The sequence below is a fragment of the Xyrauchen texanus genome, chromosome 38 (genome assembly GCF_025860055.1).
Source record: "Xyrauchen texanus isolate HMW12.3.18 chromosome 38, RBS_HiC_50CHRs, whole genome shotgun sequence".
In the NCBI taxonomy this organism is placed as follows: domain Eukaryota; kingdom Metazoa; phylum Chordata; class Actinopteri; order Cypriniformes; family Catostomidae; genus Xyrauchen; species Xyrauchen texanus.
Window position 1 is genome coordinate 12,001,301 of NC_068313.1, and position 19,083 is coordinate 12,020,383.

The 19,083-nt window shown below is 40.6% G+C and overlaps 1 protein-coding gene across 3 annotated transcripts; it reads left to right on the forward strand.

The window, feature by feature from the left end:
- Nucleotides 1–1,272: 1,272 nt before the first annotated feature.
- Nucleotides 1,273–15,123, forward strand: LOC127631421 (reticulon-2-like). 3 transcript variants are annotated; one of them, XM_052109538.1, is made up of 7 exons: nucleotides 1,273–1,395; nucleotides 3,421–3,628; nucleotides 8,562–8,700; nucleotides 11,102–11,171; nucleotides 12,548–12,594; nucleotides 13,030–13,088; nucleotides 13,314–15,123. In XM_052109538.1, exons 1-7 carry the CDS (start codon nucleotides 1,383–1,385, stop codon nucleotides 13,387–13,389), a joined length of 612 nt encoding a protein of 203 aa, XP_051965498.1. In that variant the 5' UTR covers nucleotides 1,273–1,382; the 3' UTR covers nucleotides 13,390–15,123. The 3 variants fall into 3 exon arrangements, with proteins under 3 accessions (XP_051965498.1, XP_051965496.1, XP_051965497.1); XM_052109536.1 differs by lacking the exons at nucleotides 8,562–8,700; nucleotides 11,102–11,171; nucleotides 12,548–12,594; nucleotides 13,030–13,088; nucleotides 13,314–15,123 and adding an exon at nucleotides 4,891–5,776; XM_052109537.1 differs by lacking the exons at nucleotides 8,562–8,700; nucleotides 11,102–11,171; nucleotides 12,548–12,594; nucleotides 13,030–13,088; nucleotides 13,314–15,123 and adding an exon at nucleotides 4,891–5,776 and having other exon boundaries at nucleotides 1,356–1,468.
- Nucleotides 15,124–19,083: the final 3,960 nt, after the last annotated feature.

Consider the following 19,083-nt stretch of genomic DNA (forward strand, 5'->3'; position numbering starts at 1 on the left):
GTAGCTTGTAGCTTCATACACAAAAAGACTTGAGGCTGTAATTGGTGCCAAAGGTGCTTCAACAAAGTATTGAGCAAAGGCTGTGAATACTTATGTACATGTGATTTTGTTTTTTATTTTATTTTTTTATTTCTAATAAATTTGCAAAGATTTCAAACAAACTTCTTTCACATTGTGGTTATGGGGTATTTTTTGTAGAATTTAGGAAAATAATGTATTTATTCCATTTTGGAATAAGGCTGTAACAACAAAATGTGGAAAAAGTGAAGCGCTGTGAACATTTTCTGGATGCACTGTATATATAAATGAATCTACGCAACAACAAACAAAATTGTCTTGATCTATTACAAAATATGTTGCAAATACAATAAACAAATTCTCCTCTACTATGATGTTTTCAGTGTCTAATTTCAAAGTCATTTTGATTTGATTTTTTTAACGTCAAAATGTCTAAGGGGTATAACCATCCAAAGACAAAGTGAAATAGTTGAAAAAAGAAATGTAGTTTGCAATAATCTTTTATTATTTATTTATTTAAAAAATAAGCAGTGAAACTATTTTGTATTAAAATATTATATATATTTGAAGGAAAAAACTAATTCTGGCAAGTCAGGTGGTGTAACCAACATGCGAGTAACCATTTTGTTGTCATGTGCCAAAAAGCCCATAAAACAGACGTGTTAGAACTTTATTATTGTGTGTGATTTCTTTTTAGAAGCCATCAATAGCAACACCCTAGCATCTATCTTATCTAGCAACACACTAGCAACCACCTAGCAGCACACTACAGCCACCCATACCACCCTAGCAACCATGGAGCAAAAATGTAATTCACTTCAATTTGTATCACCCCTGACAACCTTATTTTTCAATGACACATACAGTATACATATATAAGTTATTCTGACTTAAACCAACTGATAAGGCCTTATAAATTAAGGCTAAGAGGACCAAGGCATTCAGGATGGCCTCTAGAAAATAGTTAGTGAAGGTATGTCCTAAAAAATAAGCACGCTTGATCGTTTTTGTCCACTACATTCATATGGCAATTTTGGTTGCAGGATGTTACTTGTTTGTGTTCATAAGTTTGCATGGTATTACATTGTTTTGTATGAACTGAACAAACATGTTACAGACTGCATGTAGATATCAAGTGGTATTGTAAGTGAGTGTATTTGTATTGCCCCCCTATTTCAGTCTAACACTGACTGCATCTGTCTTCTGTAATAGGGCGGGCATAATTGTGTGGTTTTATTTTTGGGTCGCTGGGCTAGGGGGCTGCTGACTGAGCAACACAAGCCAAAAACAGCTTGAGGGGGTTTCACTGTAGATCAGGGACATAGACACAGGCTAGAGAGGAATCGGCCCATGAAGACTCCAAAATGACCAGTAAAGGTGAGGGGCCAGAAAATGCATAGTACTTTCCGAGTGGTAATGTCTGCATAGAGGGTAATTTGAGCTGAGTAAGGTTAGTGCTTTAGAGACTTACATGGGTTAGGTTCTGCATGTCTGGACCAGATGGTGTAGAGTGTGTGTAATGTGTGTATATGTAGTTAAGAGTATGTGCATGTGAGCTTGGTGGTATTAATCTATGCATGTCTATGGGAGGTTTTATTTTCTTGAACACTTGACTCTGGTCAAATGCAGCATTTTATAGTCCATTCTTTAAAACTATTAAACTGTATAATTGGACGTTGTCCCTTGCAACCAATTTCCTACATACTGTAGCTGTACTACTTTCCATGTCGTATCACTCTGTGGTCTGTTTCTTCACTTCAAATCAATGATTTATGTCCATTTATTTATTTGGTAAGTAGCCATATATTAAGTTGGATAATGTACAGCCAGTCATTATAAAATAAAAAATCAGGATTCCTTTCATGATAATGATCGGCTGACTGTACACTTTCCATTACATATTTGCAGCATACGTACAATGTGTGTTCTTGTGTTGCTGGCATGATTACAATTGTGAAACTGTACATTTTCATGTCTTAGATGCACAAAACCAAATGACAAATCTGAGGTATACAATTTGCTCCTTTTAAGTTAGCATGTCAGGCAGTGCTTAGAACAGCCAAATTAAATATTTAATTCAGCTTTGAATTTGTTTAATATGCATGTACATATTGCTGAGGTGAGAGAGTCCAGCATGTGCTTGCTAAAGTTAACCGCATGAAATAAGTCTGATGGACCACCTGCCATAACAATAGACAGGTGTGTTCAAAGCCAGTGTCCGTTGAGGTTATATTTAGTTTATTCACCTGCTTCTAGGTCCAGCCATTCAGGGTGGATCTTCAGGCATGAATGGCATTAGTGTTGAGGTGATTCTGAATAGATTAGCTTCATTATTAGCGTGAGCTGTTGCCTAGCTCTTTCAAGCCCCTTTAGACAAGGTAAATGAGGGTCTGTTCCAAAACCCAGTGAGTTACCTACTTCCGTGATGCATGTAATGCTGCCTTATATAATTTCGAGAAAATAAGGTATCATGGAAGGCAGCATACTAAATTTGGAACAGACTTTGTTTTGGGAACGCTCCTATAATGCATGCTGGCTCCATAGGCACAGCTCAATAGATTTTTGGAACAGAGTTTGAGTATAAAGATTTTCACATTGAAGAAAACTTTAAATGAGTTTAAAACACTTGACTGAGAGGTTCTTGTGATTAAAAAGTAGGGCAGTTCTCATTACTGAGACTCTAGAAGAGTAAGTTGTATTGCTAGGCAATGGGATACAGGTTGAGTGCTATCAGCAGGTGCTTTAGAGACCACTTAAAATTCTGTTACTCTTCCTTTCTTCATTGTCTAATAATAGTCCAGGTCAGCCCAAAAGACTCCTTGCAGTTTGTCTCCTTGTTATCATTAACTCACACCATCCCACTAATTCAGCCTGGGCCTGGGCCTTCAAGGGGTTTAAAATAATGTTTAAATGTTTTGCCTTGGATTATTAGCCATGGTGCAAGTTAACCCACTTAATTCATGTCAAAATTAGTTTAAATGTCTATTTTGTTCTTTCTGTTCTTTCCTATAAACGCTGTGTATACAGTAGTATTATAATGCAAGGATCACATTAGATTTGTTTCTGTCTCAATGGCTGATGGCGAATTCCTACAAAATCCATTTGGCAACACCCCCTTCTTCTCTTAAAGGTATATGTTAAAGGGATAGTTCAATCAAAAATGAAGATTCTGTCATCGTTTACTCAGCCTATGGGACAAACATAAAACGATTTCCCATATAATCTATTGTAAGAACATACAGTAACTGTCAGAATTGTAAGTGTGAAATATTCCTTGAAGAGCTGTTCAATCATTTTATTTTTTTATTTTTCAATTGGGTGCCCAGTACCAGAACAAAATCACCTCCATACCCATAGTTTAAAATCTCTTAATCTTCTCTTTCTTTGTCTCTTTCCATGCAGTAATGGACTTGATCTATTGGAAGGATATGGAGCGGACAGGCATGGTTTTCACAGGGTTGGTGGTGGGGCTGCTGTCTGTGTTCCAGCTCAGCATCATTACTGTAGTGTCCACTCTCTGCCTGGCCATCATGTGCTTAACCATCTCAATTAGAATCTATTACAAACTGCTGCATGCACTCCAGCTGGGAGACGGAGTGCACCCCTTCAAGTGAGTGATAGCTTTTTGATCCTCTCATCTCTACTCCTGTCCTCTCATCTCCTCTCCTAACCTCTCATCTCCTCTCCTGTTCTCTCATCTTGTCTCCTCTCTTCTCGTCTCCTCCACTTGTCTCTTCCCTTGTCCACTCGCCTCCTCACCTCTTGTCTCATCTCCTCTCCTGTCCTCTTGTCTTGTGTTCTCTCTTCTCTTGACATCTCATCTCTTCTCCTGCCTATCCTATAGTCTCCTCTACTGTCCTCTTGTCTCCTCTTGTCTCCATTTATCTTATCTCATCTTCTCTGATCTGATATCCTCTTATCTCCTCTCATCTACTCTTCTCTTTTCTCCTCTCCCCTCATCTTATCTCCTCTTGTATTGTCTCATCTCCTGTGCTCTCATCTCATTTAATCTTCTTTCCTATTGTCTCCTCTCATCTCCTTACGTTTCCTCTCATCTCCTCTCCTCTCGTCAAATCTCATCTTATGTCCTGTCTTCTCCTCTTGTCTCCTCTTTATTCCTCTCCTTTCCTCTCATCTTCTGTCCTCTTGTCTCATCTTATCAACTCTCATCTGTTGACATCTTGTCTCATCTACTCTTCTCTTGTCTCCTCTTCACTCATCTCCTCTCATCTCCTCTTGTCTCTTCTCCTTTCCTCTTATCTCCTCTTGTCTCTTCTCCTTTCCTCTTCATCTCCTCGTCTTGTCTCCTCTCCTGTCCTCTCATTGTAACGGTTACCCTGTCTTGTCTCACTATTGCCCTTTGTTTGTAATTTTGTCACTTTTGTTATTCCTTAGTTTTCACTTTTGTCACCCTTGTACCTCCATAGTCTTGTTTTCCCTCGTGTTCACTGTTCATTGTTTTCACCTGCCCTTGTTAATTTGCCTTTGGTTTCTGTTAATCACCTTGTCACCTAGTTTGTGTTCTGTTTGTTCATTGGCCCCTTTTTCCCATGTTTTTGTATTTATATCCTGGTTTTTGGTTTAGTCCTTGTCTGTCGTTGAATGCTGTTGTACGTAGTTTGTGCTCGCTCCCATGCCTGTGTTCCCGTGTTCCAGTTCCTGTGTTTTCGTGTTTTGTTTTCATTTGCCCATCGTGGTAGTTTTGTTTATTCCATGCCTGTGTTCCCGTGTTCCAGTTCCTGCGTTTTCGTGTTTTGTTTTCATTTGCCCATCGTGGTAGTTTTGTTTATTCATGCCTGTTTGTTTACTTTAATCAATAAACCCGCATTTGGATCCTCATCCCTTGTCTGACTCCGACCTCATTCGTTACAGAACGACAGACCACACAATGGATCCAGCGGTTATTCGGGCCAACTACCGGTTGCTCAGCCTCAAACAAGAGGACCGCCCTGTTGAAGACCACATCAGCGACTTCCTCGCGCTGGCGAAGGTCACGGACTTCCCGGACTCAGCCCTGGTGGTTTTCTTCAGGGACACTTTACACGTTTCGCTCAGGGAGCGTTTGCCACCGGCTATGCGTGATTGGACTCTCCACGACTTCCTAGAGGCGACCTTACTGGTCTGCGGCTCGCCGTACACCGTGGGCTTCGCCGAGAAGGACCCTACCTCTCCACCCACTGTGGAGATCCTTCAGCCGTCCGGGGCTCCTCCTGTCACGCCTACCCCGGTCTGCAAGCCAGAGCCTACGCCTGCCCTGGCCAGCGAGCCTGAAGTCACGCCGACCAGGAACAGCGTTCCAGCGTCGCCAGTCGCCTTCCATGAGCCAGCGCGGCCCACTTCGTCTGCCCGGAGGAGGGAGAGAAGACGGGCTTCCGCCTCCCCCCCCGCGCCAGCCCCGGTCTGCGAGCCAGAGCCCACGCATGTCACGGTGAGCGAGCTAAAGCCCACGCATGTCACTATGAGCGAGCCTGAGTCCTCGTCAGCCGCGGTGAGCGAGCTAGAGCCCACGCATGTCACTGTGAGCGAGCCTGAGTCCTCGTCAGCCACGGTGAGCGAGCTAGAGCCCACGCATGTCACTGTGAGCGAGCCTGAGTCCTCGCCAGCCACGGTGAGCAAGCTAGAGCCCTCGCATGTCACTGTGAGCGAGCCTGAGCCCTCGACCGTCCCCGAGCCAGCGCCGGTAGCCTCGACCGTCCCTGAGCCAGCGCCTGTAGCCTCGACCGTCCCTGAGCCAGCCTGTAGCCTCGACCGTCCCTGAGCCAGCGCCTGTAGCCTCGACCGTCCCTGAGCCAGCGCCTGTAGCCTCGACCGTCCCTGAGCCAGCGCCTGTAGCCTCGACCGTCCCTGAGCCAGCGCCTGTAGCCTCGACCGTCCCTGAGCCAGTGCCAGTAGCCATGACCGTCCAAGAGCCAGTGCCAGTAGCCAGGTCCGTCCAAGAGCCAGCACCAGTGGTCGTGCCCATCCTAGAGCCAGCACCTCTCGAGCCTTCCAGGGCTCCTCCTCCCGAGTCTTCCAGGGCTCCGCCTCCCAAGTCTCAAGTCTCTCGAGTCTTCTAGGGCTCCTCCTCCCGAGCTTTCCAGAGCTCCGCCTTCCGAGCTTTCCCGAGCTCCGCCTTCCGAGTTTCCAGAGCTCCGCCTTCCGAGTTTCCAGAGCTCCGCCTTCCGAGTTTCCAGAGCTCCGCCTTCCGAGTTTCCAGAGCTCCACCTTCCGAGTTTCCCAAGCTTTCCAGAGCTCCACCTTCCGAGTTTCCCGAGCCTCCCAGGGCTCCGCCTCTCAAGTCTCTCGAGTCTTCCAGGGCTCCGTCTCTCAAGCCTCCCGAGCTTTCCAGAGCTCCTCCTCCCGAGCCTCCTGGGGCTCCACCTCTCAAGCCTCCCGAGCCTTCGACGGCTCCACCCTCAGAGCTCCCCGAGCCTCCTACGGCTCCGCCTCCCCGAGCCTCCTACTGGCTCCGTCTCCCTGAGCCTCCTAGGGCTCCATCTCCCCGAGCCTCCTGCGGCTCTGCCTCCAAAGCCACCTGCGGCTCCGCCTCCAGAGCCTTCCTCGGCTCCGTCCCCGGAGCCTTCCAGGCCTCCGCCTCTAGAACTGCCTATGGCGCCACCGCCCTCGGCTCCACCTCCTGAGCCATCCTCGGCTCCACCTCCTAGGCCTTCCTCTGCTCCATCTCCTGAGCCTTCCTCTGAGCCTCCAGAGCCTCCCTCAGCCCCGCCCCAGAGCCTCCCTCAGCTCCGCCTCCTGAGCCCCCAGAGCCTCCCTCAGCTCCGCCTCCTGAGCTCCCAGAGCCTTCCCCAGCTCTGCCTCCTGCTCCTCCAGAGCTTTCCATGGGTCCGCCTCCCTTGGCTCCGCCTCCTGGGCCTCCAGAACCTCCCACAGCTTCGTCTCCAGAGCCCCTCTCAGCTCCACCTCCGGGACCTGCCCCTGTCCTGAGGTTGCCTCCCAGGCCTCCTGGACCTGTCCCTGTCCGATGGCCACCTCCCAGGTCCCCTGAACCGGCCCTTGCCTTGTGGCCAGCTCCCAGGCCATCCAAACCGGCCTCTGTCCTGTGGCCACCTCCCAGGCCCACCGAACCGGCCCCTGCTCTGCGGCCATCTCCCAGTCCACCTAAACCCGCCCCTACCCGGTGGAAGCTTCCCAGGCCACCCGACCTGGTTCCCAGCACACACCCCCAGAGACCGCTAATCTGCCCTCTTGCCCTCCTTTGTCTGTCTCCGTGTCCCTTGTGCCCCCCTTGGCCTGCCTGTCCACCCCTCGTTGCTCCCTGGACTGCCTGCCTGCCCCTCGTCGCCCCCCGGACTGCCGGTCTGCCTCTCGTTGCCCCCTGGACTGCCTGTCTGTCCTTTTGTGCCCTCTGTCATTTGTCAGTTGTTCTTCCTGTTTTTTGTTTTGTTGATCGTCTGGTATCCGATCCTTGAGGGGGGGCTATGTAACGGTTACCCTGTCTTGTCTCACTGTTGCCCTTTGTTTGTAATTTTGTCACTTTTGTTATTCCTTAGTTTTCACTTTTGTCACCCTTGTACCTCCATAGTCTTGTTTTCCCTCGTGTTCACTGTTCATTGTTTTCACCTGCCCTTGTTAATTTGCCTCTGGTTTCTGTTAATCACCTTGTCACCTAGTTTGTGTTCTGTTTGTTCATTGGCCCCTTTTTCCCATGTTTTTGTATTTATATCCTGGTTTTTGGTTTAGTCCTTGTCTGTCGTTGAATGCTGTTGTACGTAGTTTGTGCGTGTTCCCGTGTTCCCGTGTTTTGTTTTCATTTGCCAATCGTGGTAGTTTTGTTTATTCATGCCTGTTTGTTTCCTTTAATCAATAAACCCGCATTTGGATCCTCATCCCTTGTCTGACTCCGACCTCATTCGTTACACTCATCTTATCTCATCTTCTTTCCTCTTGTCTGCTCTCATCTCACCTCCTATCTTTTCCTCTCAACTCATCATCTCTCTTCTCGTCAATTCTCATCTTATGTCCTGTCCTCTCCATTTGTCTCCTCTTTTCTCCTCTCCTTTCCTTTCCTCTCATCTTATCTTCTGTCCTTTTGTCTCCTTTTCTCTCCCTCATTTCCTCTAATCTCATCTCCTGCCCTTTTGTCTCCTCTCCTTTCTCTCATCTCCTGTCCTCTTGTCTTCTCTCCTTTTCTCATGCTTTCTCTTGTCTTATCTCATCTCTTCTCCTTTCCTCTCCTCTTTTGTTCTCTTGTCTCCTCTCCTCTTGTCTCCTATCTTTTCCTCTCAGTCCTGTCCTCTTGTCTCCTCTTCTTTCCTCTCGTCACCTATCCTCTCATCTCATCTCCTGTCCTCTCCTCTCCTTTCCTCTCATCTCTTGTCCACTTGTGCCATCTCATCTCCTGTCCTTTCCTCTCCACTTGTCTCCATTCCTCTCCTTTTCGCTCTTTGCCTCTTGTCTAATCTCATGTTCTCTTGTCTCATCTCAACTTAACAACTTAAATACGTAACTGGATAAATCTGCCTCCCCCAAATGATAAGAAACCAAATGTACTGCCAATATCTTTGGGTGCAGTGAGTATCTACCTTTGCGTTTATGTGCTGCAGGTCGTATCTAGACTTGGACATCAGTTTAAGTGGAGAAGAGGCTCAACACTACATACAGAGAGTTATTGTGCTTATCTGCTCTGCTGTGGACACACTGAGGAACCTGTTCTTTGTTGGCAACCTGTTCAACTCACTCAAGGTGAGGCATGTGAATTGATGGTCCTCTAGGAATATCATCTATTTTCTCACAAGGGTGGTTAAATATGTAAGGGATAAGGTACAGTAAGCCAGTTGTTATCACACAATAAACCCTCGACAGGGTAATCAGGAACCTGACTGGGCATTATCCTGCTTATTACATGGCAACAAACCAAATAAATAAATGCATGGACATATAACATTTATTTGCATTGAAATTATGTAATTTGAGAAGAAAGAAATCACTGAACAGCTGAAATCAACCTCTAGTTTGCATCACAGTTCTTTTGGTGTTTATTTTGTGAAAATTACCATCTGACTGCTCATTATTCAGCCTATTACAAGACTACTTGCCAAATAAACAAATAAATGGACATGAAACATTGATTTGAGTTGAAATTATTTGCTTAGCTTTTGATTGTAGAGACTGCATAGAGATCCAAGAAACAGGAGAGACAGCTTGCAGTACCCGGATGAGATGTCTGATACGTGGATGTGCGGTTATTACAGAGCAATATAGAACCACTGGATGCCGCCATTGACCAATCAGAATTTAGTATTCCAGAGAGCTGTGTAATAAATATATATACAGTATATAGTTTAATTATATTTATACCTGTATCTCAATATATTGACGATAGTCAATATGTATTGAATTGCTCTGGTTTTTATTAATCAACGGAACCATCAAATTAAAATAAAATAAAAAATAATAATAATATAGGCATGTTTTTTACACTGTTTTCTTTCTATAAAAATAAAGAAGAATTATAGTTTAAAGTTTCATTTATATGCATCAATATAACAATATAAACAGCAATATTTACCTGCATACATTTTTACTAAATCATTTTAAAGCATAAAAACATATGTGAAGACACAAACAAATCAATTAATTAAAATTTGTAAACGTTGAAATGGACAGTTTGATTCATATAATTTGTTTTCATTCAACACGATTTTAATTTTTGCTACTTAATTTTTAATCAAAGGCATTATTAAAACATATGTCTTTTGCTCTTAAACTCGCAATTTGCGAGAAAAGAAAGGATTATGAAACGAATATAATGGCTTGCTCTTTAAGAATCTTAATGGCCAAATAAAAAGCATATTAAAATCATTGCAATATTCATAATAATGCTACGTTTCATATTGTCATGTAAGTCATCACAAATATCTAGTGAATATTCAATGTACTGCCCAGACAGACTTCTCTCCCATACCCTGAGTAATTAATTTTGATTCTAGTCAGTCATCGCATGACTAGTCTTATTATTTCATGGTTTCTCTCTCTCTTTCTCTGTCATACAACTTCTCTCCTTCAGAATATATCAGCCCTTACAAAAATTGAGAGTTCTGGCAAACTTGCTGCAAACATGCCACAAACTTTGTGCAAAATTGCCACTCATTAAACCACAATAAGCTTTGCTGCAAACTCTTCTTTGGCGCTAAAGGTTTGCTGCAGGCTCACTACTGGTGAGGAGCTGCAAACTTCTGGGAAACATTTGCTGTGAATTGCAAGCTTATTTGCGTGTGAAATTTGCAGCAAGTCAGAACTCTACTTCTTTTTTTTTACATTTCATGCTCTCCATAAGCAATTATTTTTATTTCAACTTTGCTTGTCCTCCTCTATTTATTAAAACCTCAGATTCTCTCTCTCTCTCTCTCTCTCTCTCTCTCTTGTTCTCCTCTTCTTATTCATTATATTCTGTGCTTGAAAGTGGCTTTAGTTTCTGCTCTCTCCCTCCCCCAAACATATAGTCATTATTTCAGGCCTGTGGATCAGCTGTGCACTTACAATAAGGCAAAAAGCATCATAGCTCACAGCTGTCATGTTAATTATACTACTGGCTTAACACAAGAACTATATCTACAAGTGTTTTGGGGATGTATTTTCAGGCTTGGGTGGTCCATGGAAGATTGTTTTCTCAATCTTGAAAATGTGATCTGATGGAACTCCCTAGATATGTCAGACTCTGAAGTTTTTGCTTATTCCGTGATTCAGCGCATATTGGAGGCCATTTAAAAGTGACCCAAAATCTCAATGTGTTCTTTAAGACACGCCTAAACTGACGAATTCAGCCAAGTGCAGTGCATCTTACAGTCCTTAAATCTGTGAGTGTTTAAGGCTCAGAGTCACACTATGACCTGTGTGGTATGTGACATGGGACACATGCGGTCCTGCGTAGTACAAGATGGGAGTATACAAGAGGGTCTTGTCAGAGTACAGGGTTTCCAGTTTCAGACCTGGTGACTAGAAACTCCACACTGACAGTTATAATGGGAAACATTTTCTCTAAGGGACGACACCACAGTGTTAGATAACAATCTCCTATCATTAAAACTCACAATCATCAAATATTTTGGGAAGTGAGTAATGAAATGTGTGTTGTTTTTCTCAGTTCTTTTTGCTGATGTACCTGGTGACATTCCTGGGAAACCTCTGCAATGGCCTTACCCTGCTTATTATTGGTATGATGTCCATTTTTTTTACTTTAAATATTAAAAAGAATTAGAGACAAATTTCTTGTTTTGCGGCTTTTAGTCAATGTCTGTTAGCTTTGAAGCTATTTATGCTGGTGTGCTTAATTCACTTAATACTATTACAAATATATTTTTAAGATTTATTTAATTTTAATAAAATGTTATGCAATTTTTTATGAAATTATATGTAAATCTAAAAAAAATATGTTAAAATATTTTATTTATGTACATATACTTATTATTTATTTAATTTTGTTACTTTCTGGGAAAACACGCTCAAAAAATAATTTTAAGATTTAAGCATTTCAATTTCATAACAAAATTCCATCTAACATCTAAGTATCCTACAGTATATTTTAATTAAATATAAGTTATATTAATTTAATTTAGTTAAACATTACACAATTTGATTTGACTGAATTTTGTTATGAAATTGAAATGTGTTTCTTTAAATCTTTAAAATAGGCTAAAATATAGTGCAGACCAAAAACATAAAAAATATTGAAGACTCATCCTGCACAACACGGATTGTTGACCAATCAAATGCCTTCCAGAATGAAAATGTCCCTCCTCCAGTACCACCTGCAACCAAATAGAAAGTAGGTTTGTGGCTGTCATGCAACTAAAGCGGATTGGCTATTTAAAAAAAAAAAAAGAAGCATGAGCCATTCGAAATGTCTCACCTCCGGAAATATATCAACAAAGGACAAAAAACTTGTCCAGTGATTTCATGGGGTCTTAAAGACTTATTTTTTAGTTACGCTGTAGTCAGGGCTAGACTGGTATTCTGGCATAACGTGCATTTTCCCGGTGGGCCGACGCACTTTGGGGTCCATCGGGGCAGAATGGCCATCGGGAGAACTGAGCAGGCTGGTGGGTCGGCCACGAAAAGTGCTGAATGGGCCGCGATAAGCTAAAATGTGCCATCGCGTTATGCAGAACAGACCACAAAACGGCGTTGCGATATGCAGAAAAGGACAGCGGCTCACTTCTTTGGCTCACTAACCCCAACACACAGCAAGTTTTGTGCCAGTTGTCATGTAAAATCCCAGGCCAATTTCTCTTCCCAGTCCAGCCCTGGATGAAGTTATAACAATGTATTACAATATATCAAATTATACAGTAATATGTATTCAAATAACTTCTGATCTTTTACATCAATGCCATTCAGAGAATTTGGGACGTTGTCAATGTTGTATACAGCGAGATTAAATTCTGCAATATAATTACATGTAGATATCCTTGGCCATGTTAACTGGAATGTGAGATCTACACATGTTTTTAATATGGAGATTTAGGTGCAGTAGAATGCTAAATACTTTTCTAATTAGTTTTCCCTTCACTTGTTATCACTTGGTGTTTAGGTGTGATTGCCGTTTTCTCTGTCCCACTGTTCTACAGACGCCATCAGGTAATGTAAAAACTCTGGACTACAATAACAGTGACATCAAATGTGTATTCTATACATAGTTCTCTGTATACTTCCCATTGCCGGTCCTCCCTATAGGCAAACTATGCAAGTTGCCTAGGGCCCCAGAGCTGCCAGGGGGCCCTTAAGACATTATAAGTAGCCTAGTGATGGTATTTGTCATGCAAACATAACGGTAAAAAGTTATACTGTATACCATGCAAATTTAAATGTAAAATCAATTGTAGAGTAGAAGGGCTTTGATTAATTGATTATAATTGTACGCAACGCTGAAGTGTTCCACCTATTAAAATTACCTCAATATATTTTCAGAACCAAAGCATAGGCTTACTGTAGATACATAGAAATAGTTAGCATTTATTACTTCATTTTGGACACTGCATTTATTGCAACTCAAGTCATCCTCTTCTTTTACAGAATAAAGTAGACAGCTGTTTTGTTGCACTACAAGCCCATATTGACAACATGAAGGACTTGTGAGTAGTAACCCCCCCCACACACACACACACACACACGCACACTGCAAAGAACACTTTCCCTAGAGCAATTTGTACCATCCTCATATGAACACTTATATGAATCATGATATCTGTGATCATAATAGTTTGCTAATCTTATTCTCCATCAACCAATGAAAATTTGACTTAAAATGTTACTAATAAAATATTTTTCATCTCATTTGCTTTTTGTCTGCTGTGCAGTCTTCATCGCCTGACCCAGAGTGGCGGACCACTCCATGACTCCACCCCTGGTGGTGCTAAACCCAAGGCCCATTGAGACATCTGACAGAGAAGAGGGGAGGAGCCACATGCTGTCACTCAAAAATGTCTTAATTAGCAGTATGTGCTTTGAGTACCGCCTCTGCGGAGAGTTAATGAGGCAGGGCTTAATAAGGGAGGGTGTAAGTGAGGACAATTCAAAGAACAATCTCGAATGAAAATGAAAGGTTTTGGAATTCAATGAAGTTAAAGACACACTGTCTTCATTTGCACATTTAAATATCAGGTTAGGTTTTTGAAAGTGACTCGGCTGGACTGAAGCTAAAATACAGTACTTGAGCTGCCAGTACTATAACAACCTCTTGAGAGTAACCTGAGCTAATGAACATTGGATAACTTCAGTGAAGTAACAGAAAAGTAAAAACTGAGATTTTTGAATTCACATTGACTGCAATTTACCTGCCAAAAACATTAATTCAGGACAAGTTTCCAGATCAATCTTTCTCAAAATAATCTCATTGGGTTTGTTTGTCTGTGTATGTATGTGTGGGCAGCTTAAAGGGATCGTTTACACAAAAATAAAAATTATGTGATAATTTACTCACCCTCGTGTTGTTAAATCTTTATGACTGTCTTTCCTCAATGGAACTCAAAAGGAGATGTGAAGCCTCTCCATTCACTTACGTACATTATATGAAAAAGATACAATGAACTGAATGTGATTGAAGGCCCCTGCACACCTTCTATGAAAATCAAAGAATGAACAGGTTTGACATAATTTAGAACAAAATCTAGCCAAAAAGAAAGTGTTTTGAGTTTGTTTCATGATTCGTAAGAGGCGGCGAACTTTCAGGAAAACTTAATTGACTGTCATTGGTCCACATCATCGGTAGGTGTGACCTGGAGCTCCACCTACTTTGATGCCAACAATTAATTCCCATTCAGTCACTTAAGATCAGTCAACATGAGCACACCGGTGTGGACAGTTATTAGCGAGCTAGTGCTAACGTACCTATAGTGCACCTCTATGATCGTTCCTGTAGAGACATTTTGCAAGGACCTGTCATGTGATTTTTTTAATTAGTCAACCAAAGGAGTCACTCATGTAACATCTGCAACCAAAAGCAGAACACATCTGCCAAAAGTTAGATATGCCTATCATAATTATTTTGTCTCTATTCTACCCATTAACACATTAGCATAAGCTATTAGCTTATTATGGCTGTGTTTAGCCTGTTAGCGCATTAGCACCATGAATGCACAATGTAAACGTTACACATTACACATTATCTACTGCATATATAGTACTTTAAATCATCATTGAGTTGTTAAAACAGCTTCCTTTACTGATCTTGTGTACATTTTACTCAAAGAATGAGGCTTGACATCATTGATAACACTTTTTAATGTCATATTACTTGTTCACGTGTTGTCTTGAGCGTCCTCATATTTAAATGCTCCTCCAGCAGCGTAGTGGGTGTCCGAATGTCTGCAAACAATAAGTCTTTGCTCAGCTTTTTCGAACTTCTTTTAGATCTGAGCAGAAAAACTAAGAAGCACATCGACCTAAGTGTGACCTTGAGGCTAACAATCTGCCTTACATCTCATTAAGTGTTCCACAGAAGCAACAAAGTCACAGTTTGGGAACAACATGAGGGTGAGTGAATCATGAAGACAGATTTAGCATTTTTGGGTGACATTATCCCTTTATGCCTGTTAAAGTACCTAAGTGCTAGTAAAACTGCTAGGTCTTTTCTTTTCCAATGTTTTGTTTCCTTGGTGTTATTTCAGTCCTCAGTAACTGCAATGACAGAAAAGAAAGTAGATCTCCTGTCAAAGCAAATCCCTCTACACACCCTTTACCAAAACTGATTGTCGGCATTATGAAACCATTTCTAGCTACTTATTTTAAAAACCTACACTGATGACTGCATCACATATCTGACTGCTAACCTTTTACAACAACACTCACTTACTGGCATAACGTGGCTTATCACGGAGGTCAGATAAGCTTTTCTTGACAGCTGAACCAGTCAGATGTGAATCACAGTGATTTTGAAGCATAATTAAAAAGAAATTCAAAAAGTATTTCAAACAATATTTCAAACGCATTTGATGTTAATTATTTGTGGTGTTGGCTAAGGCAAGCTCCACTGTTTCTGATCATTTAGTAAGGGAGTTAAACAAACTAAACCTAAGTAACTTCGACATGTTACTTATTTTGCACTATCTGTGTTACAGTTTAAGTATGATAGGTTACAACGGGGCTAAAGGACCCCCTTAAGGAATTTCACTTTTTTCATGGTCACAAAATGCAACAAGGTCAAAAATATTTTGTTATTTGTATTGATTATTAATGGAGTAACGTAATTAGAGTGAAAATAAATAACAATGGAAGGTTGTTTCGCTTAAAATGCATTTGAATTATAATTTTTTTTTTTAAAGGTGGTAAAGGAACCTTTTTTCCCCACACTTGGAGTAAAAGGCCCCTAGGGGTTTTAAAGTGATATTGTGTAGATACTGGGGCAATAGATATAGAGCACAACTTGTCAACTAATGCAAATAATTTTGAGACAGTAAGATGCTTTTTTGAGTAACAAATTAAGATGATACTTACTCAAAATAATCACTTCAGAAAAGGTTTAACATTTCATGTTCATTTCAAACACATTTGACATTTTATTACATCTCAAATATTCTATAATCAAAATAATCTCCATTATTCTTTTTAATTATGCTTCAAAATCACTGTGATTCACATCTGACTGGTTCAGCTGGCAAGAAAAGCTTATCTGACCTCCGTGATAAGCCACGTTATGTCAGTAAGTGAGTGTTGTTGTAAAAGGATGAGTCAATGTGAGTCCACTTTGAAACATTTTCATAATAAATGTATTTGCCCCACTTTAAAAAAAAAAAATGTGTTTAATAGGGGCTTTTAGCTCCTGCAACAGGGGGCTTTTTACCCCAAATACATCCTTACACTTACTGGACAGTTATTGAAAAATGTTTAATTTAATGATCTTAAACAAAACTGAAAATTATAAATAAGTATTTTGATCCGGAGGAAATTTGTTAATTTTAGGGATTTTCTACATAAATTGCAACATTTAAAACATTTATTTTAAGAAAAAAATTAAACATCTGATCAAACTGCCTCAAAATCAACCTTTAGACATTACATGCAAATATCTCATGGACCGAGAATATTTGTTTTGAAGTGTATAGTGGCAAACAGGTGTTTAGAAAAGTGACGTGGTTGTTTTTGATGCTATTTAGAGTTTTGGGAGAAAATAAAATCAGTGGAGCCTTTTACCCCACAGAGTCTTTAGCCCTCTTGTACCCTACATCAAATTGTGCATTTTTAATTTAATACATTTTTTTTAGGAGAGGTGAAGTAATACTTTTCTATTCTTTTCTAATATCTTAATATACCCTATCTTAATATACCCTATCTTTCACCTATTATCAGATGATTATAGATCCCACATTATATTGATGTAGGAACCAGAGTCATATCTAATAGGGAACAGAATATCAGACACGAGGGGGTGAGCTCGTTTGACTTGGGCCAGTAGGTAGCCACCAAGCAACCACCCAGAAAACAATAGCAACTACCAAACAATGCCCTGGCAACCACCCAGCACAAAAAATCTATTCACATATATGTGCAATTAGGTGATGGAGCAATTGCGCATTTTACAATTAGGTCCAGCCAGACTATCTACATAATGCTTTTTCTCCTCCTCCATTCTAGATAACACCAGGAAGCCTTGAAGACTTCAAGGGTTGGAATCACAGACCTTAGTGGGTGTTTATTGTACTTCCTTTTTTATGCAGATCTGAGGTCAGTGTTCTAGTTTCACTGTTCATTATAGTGATTTGGGATTAAGCCAGTCTTTTACCCAATGAAAAGTCAAAAAAGCACTTTAAACATGGTGTAAATTCCTATAGATTTCATCAGTCATCCCTGTTTTATGCATATAATGCAGAGAAACCTGCTGTAATAACAGTAACAACTTTAACACCTGCATCTACGTGCCTTATCAAACCTATTAAATCATACATAAAGGTGGTGTCCAAAGACAGATCTATTCAGGATAATCATTCTTTCTCATCACTTTGGTAATCCAAAACTAAGACCCTTGTTTACATGTAACATTGATCACACTTACTGTACAGTAGATGCACACTAATATGTTGATAACCACCTAGAATAAGCTTGTTCAAAAAAATCACATGTGGTCAGATTAATTTCAGCACTAAATTGATTAATTTGTATTTGTATTTATTGTAATATAATAACACTGTTTTCCCCATCTCATAACAAGTAGAGTTTAAGAAATGTGGGTAGAACATTCATTACAACTTCCTAGGATCCCTGCCTTTCAACTGACCATAAAAACCTCATCAAAGCTTTATTACCTGATTGTAAAGTGAAATTAGACTAATTATAGATTTGAAGTCACCAGGACAGGACAAGTAATGCATTTCCTTTTTAAGCCATGTGATGATTCTTTGGCCTTCGAGTGAGAAGTCAACTTTTTATTTTCATGTAATAATAAATCGGGAGCCTTGTCAGTTGATATACAAAAAGAGAAATGAATTAATAAAAAAATGGCATCAACTATGAGGTCAGTGATTTGAGATAACTTTGTTTCATGATTTATGTTGTGAACATCCATTATTCTGTGAGTGCTATTTTTGAGGTTTCTGAATCTAAATTATAGGGTGAGCCAGGGGCTTGTTGTCACATTAATTATGAAGTCCAATTAGATAATTAATTTTTGTTGTTTTTTTTTCAAGAAATGGTTTTGTATGTTGGTTGTAAACACCTATAGTTCAAAACTCTCTTACTAGAATATTTTTGTGAATTTTATCCTCCAATTTAAAATAACACAATAACATTTTTGAAGTAAGTAGTTGTGTAAACCAGTGAACATTATAAAGCAACACTGGCAAAAATATAATTATAACTATATAATGAAAGCAGATTTTAACCAATAGTTTGAACTGGCTTCTCAGGGCAAGGCACGGGGTATACTGCATAAATGTAAAGTTGAGGCAAGGTGTCAAATCTTTATCAGGGAAGGTTGCCACATGTGTTTTATTGTCATAATGTAAACAATTTATCAATTACAATAGATATTGTCCAAAACAATGGCTATATCACTGATGGGGCATGTTGTCACAACTGGTTAACATGTGATCAATGAACTCATGTTTCTTGGGCATTAACAGTGAATCTGTTCAATACGTGTTTGTAGCCAAACCTTTCAAATGGATTTTCAAGATAAACATACTCTGAGAAATATTCACTGGAGTAAAAGGTGCGACAACTAGCCCTGGTCTCCCTTATTAAAATAGCTTAGTGCAGAATGTTAACCACCAAGTGGCAGCAAAGATCAGTTTAATCCCTGTCAACAAAAGGAGTCAATGAAGTGGAGTAGATCACCAGGACAATAAAGGCACATTATACAATTCTGAAGAAAACTCAGAATGTCTCAGAAAAATAAATGCTATTGTCCATTTAGAGCTGGTAGCTGGTTTAAGCTGGCCAGCTATAAAGTGCACAAAACCCCTCTAAAACTTTGAATCTCAAACATTTTTAAGGTACTACATATGTTCTAAACTCCTCCCTGAAATGTGTTGTGCTGTATGTTCTCATTTCATTGGTCTTAACTTAATTTTGTGTAATTCTGTTCTGCTTACAATATTTTTAAAGGAATAGTTCACTCAAAAAAAATGTAACTCT

Excerpts from the sequence above, each read along its gene's own strand:
- LOC127631421 (XM_052109536.1), top strand. Across the intron at positions 3,629-4,890 it reads GACGGAGTGCACCCCTTCAA|AACGACAGACCACACAATGG; the intron begins GTGAGTGATAGC and ends CATTCGTTACAG.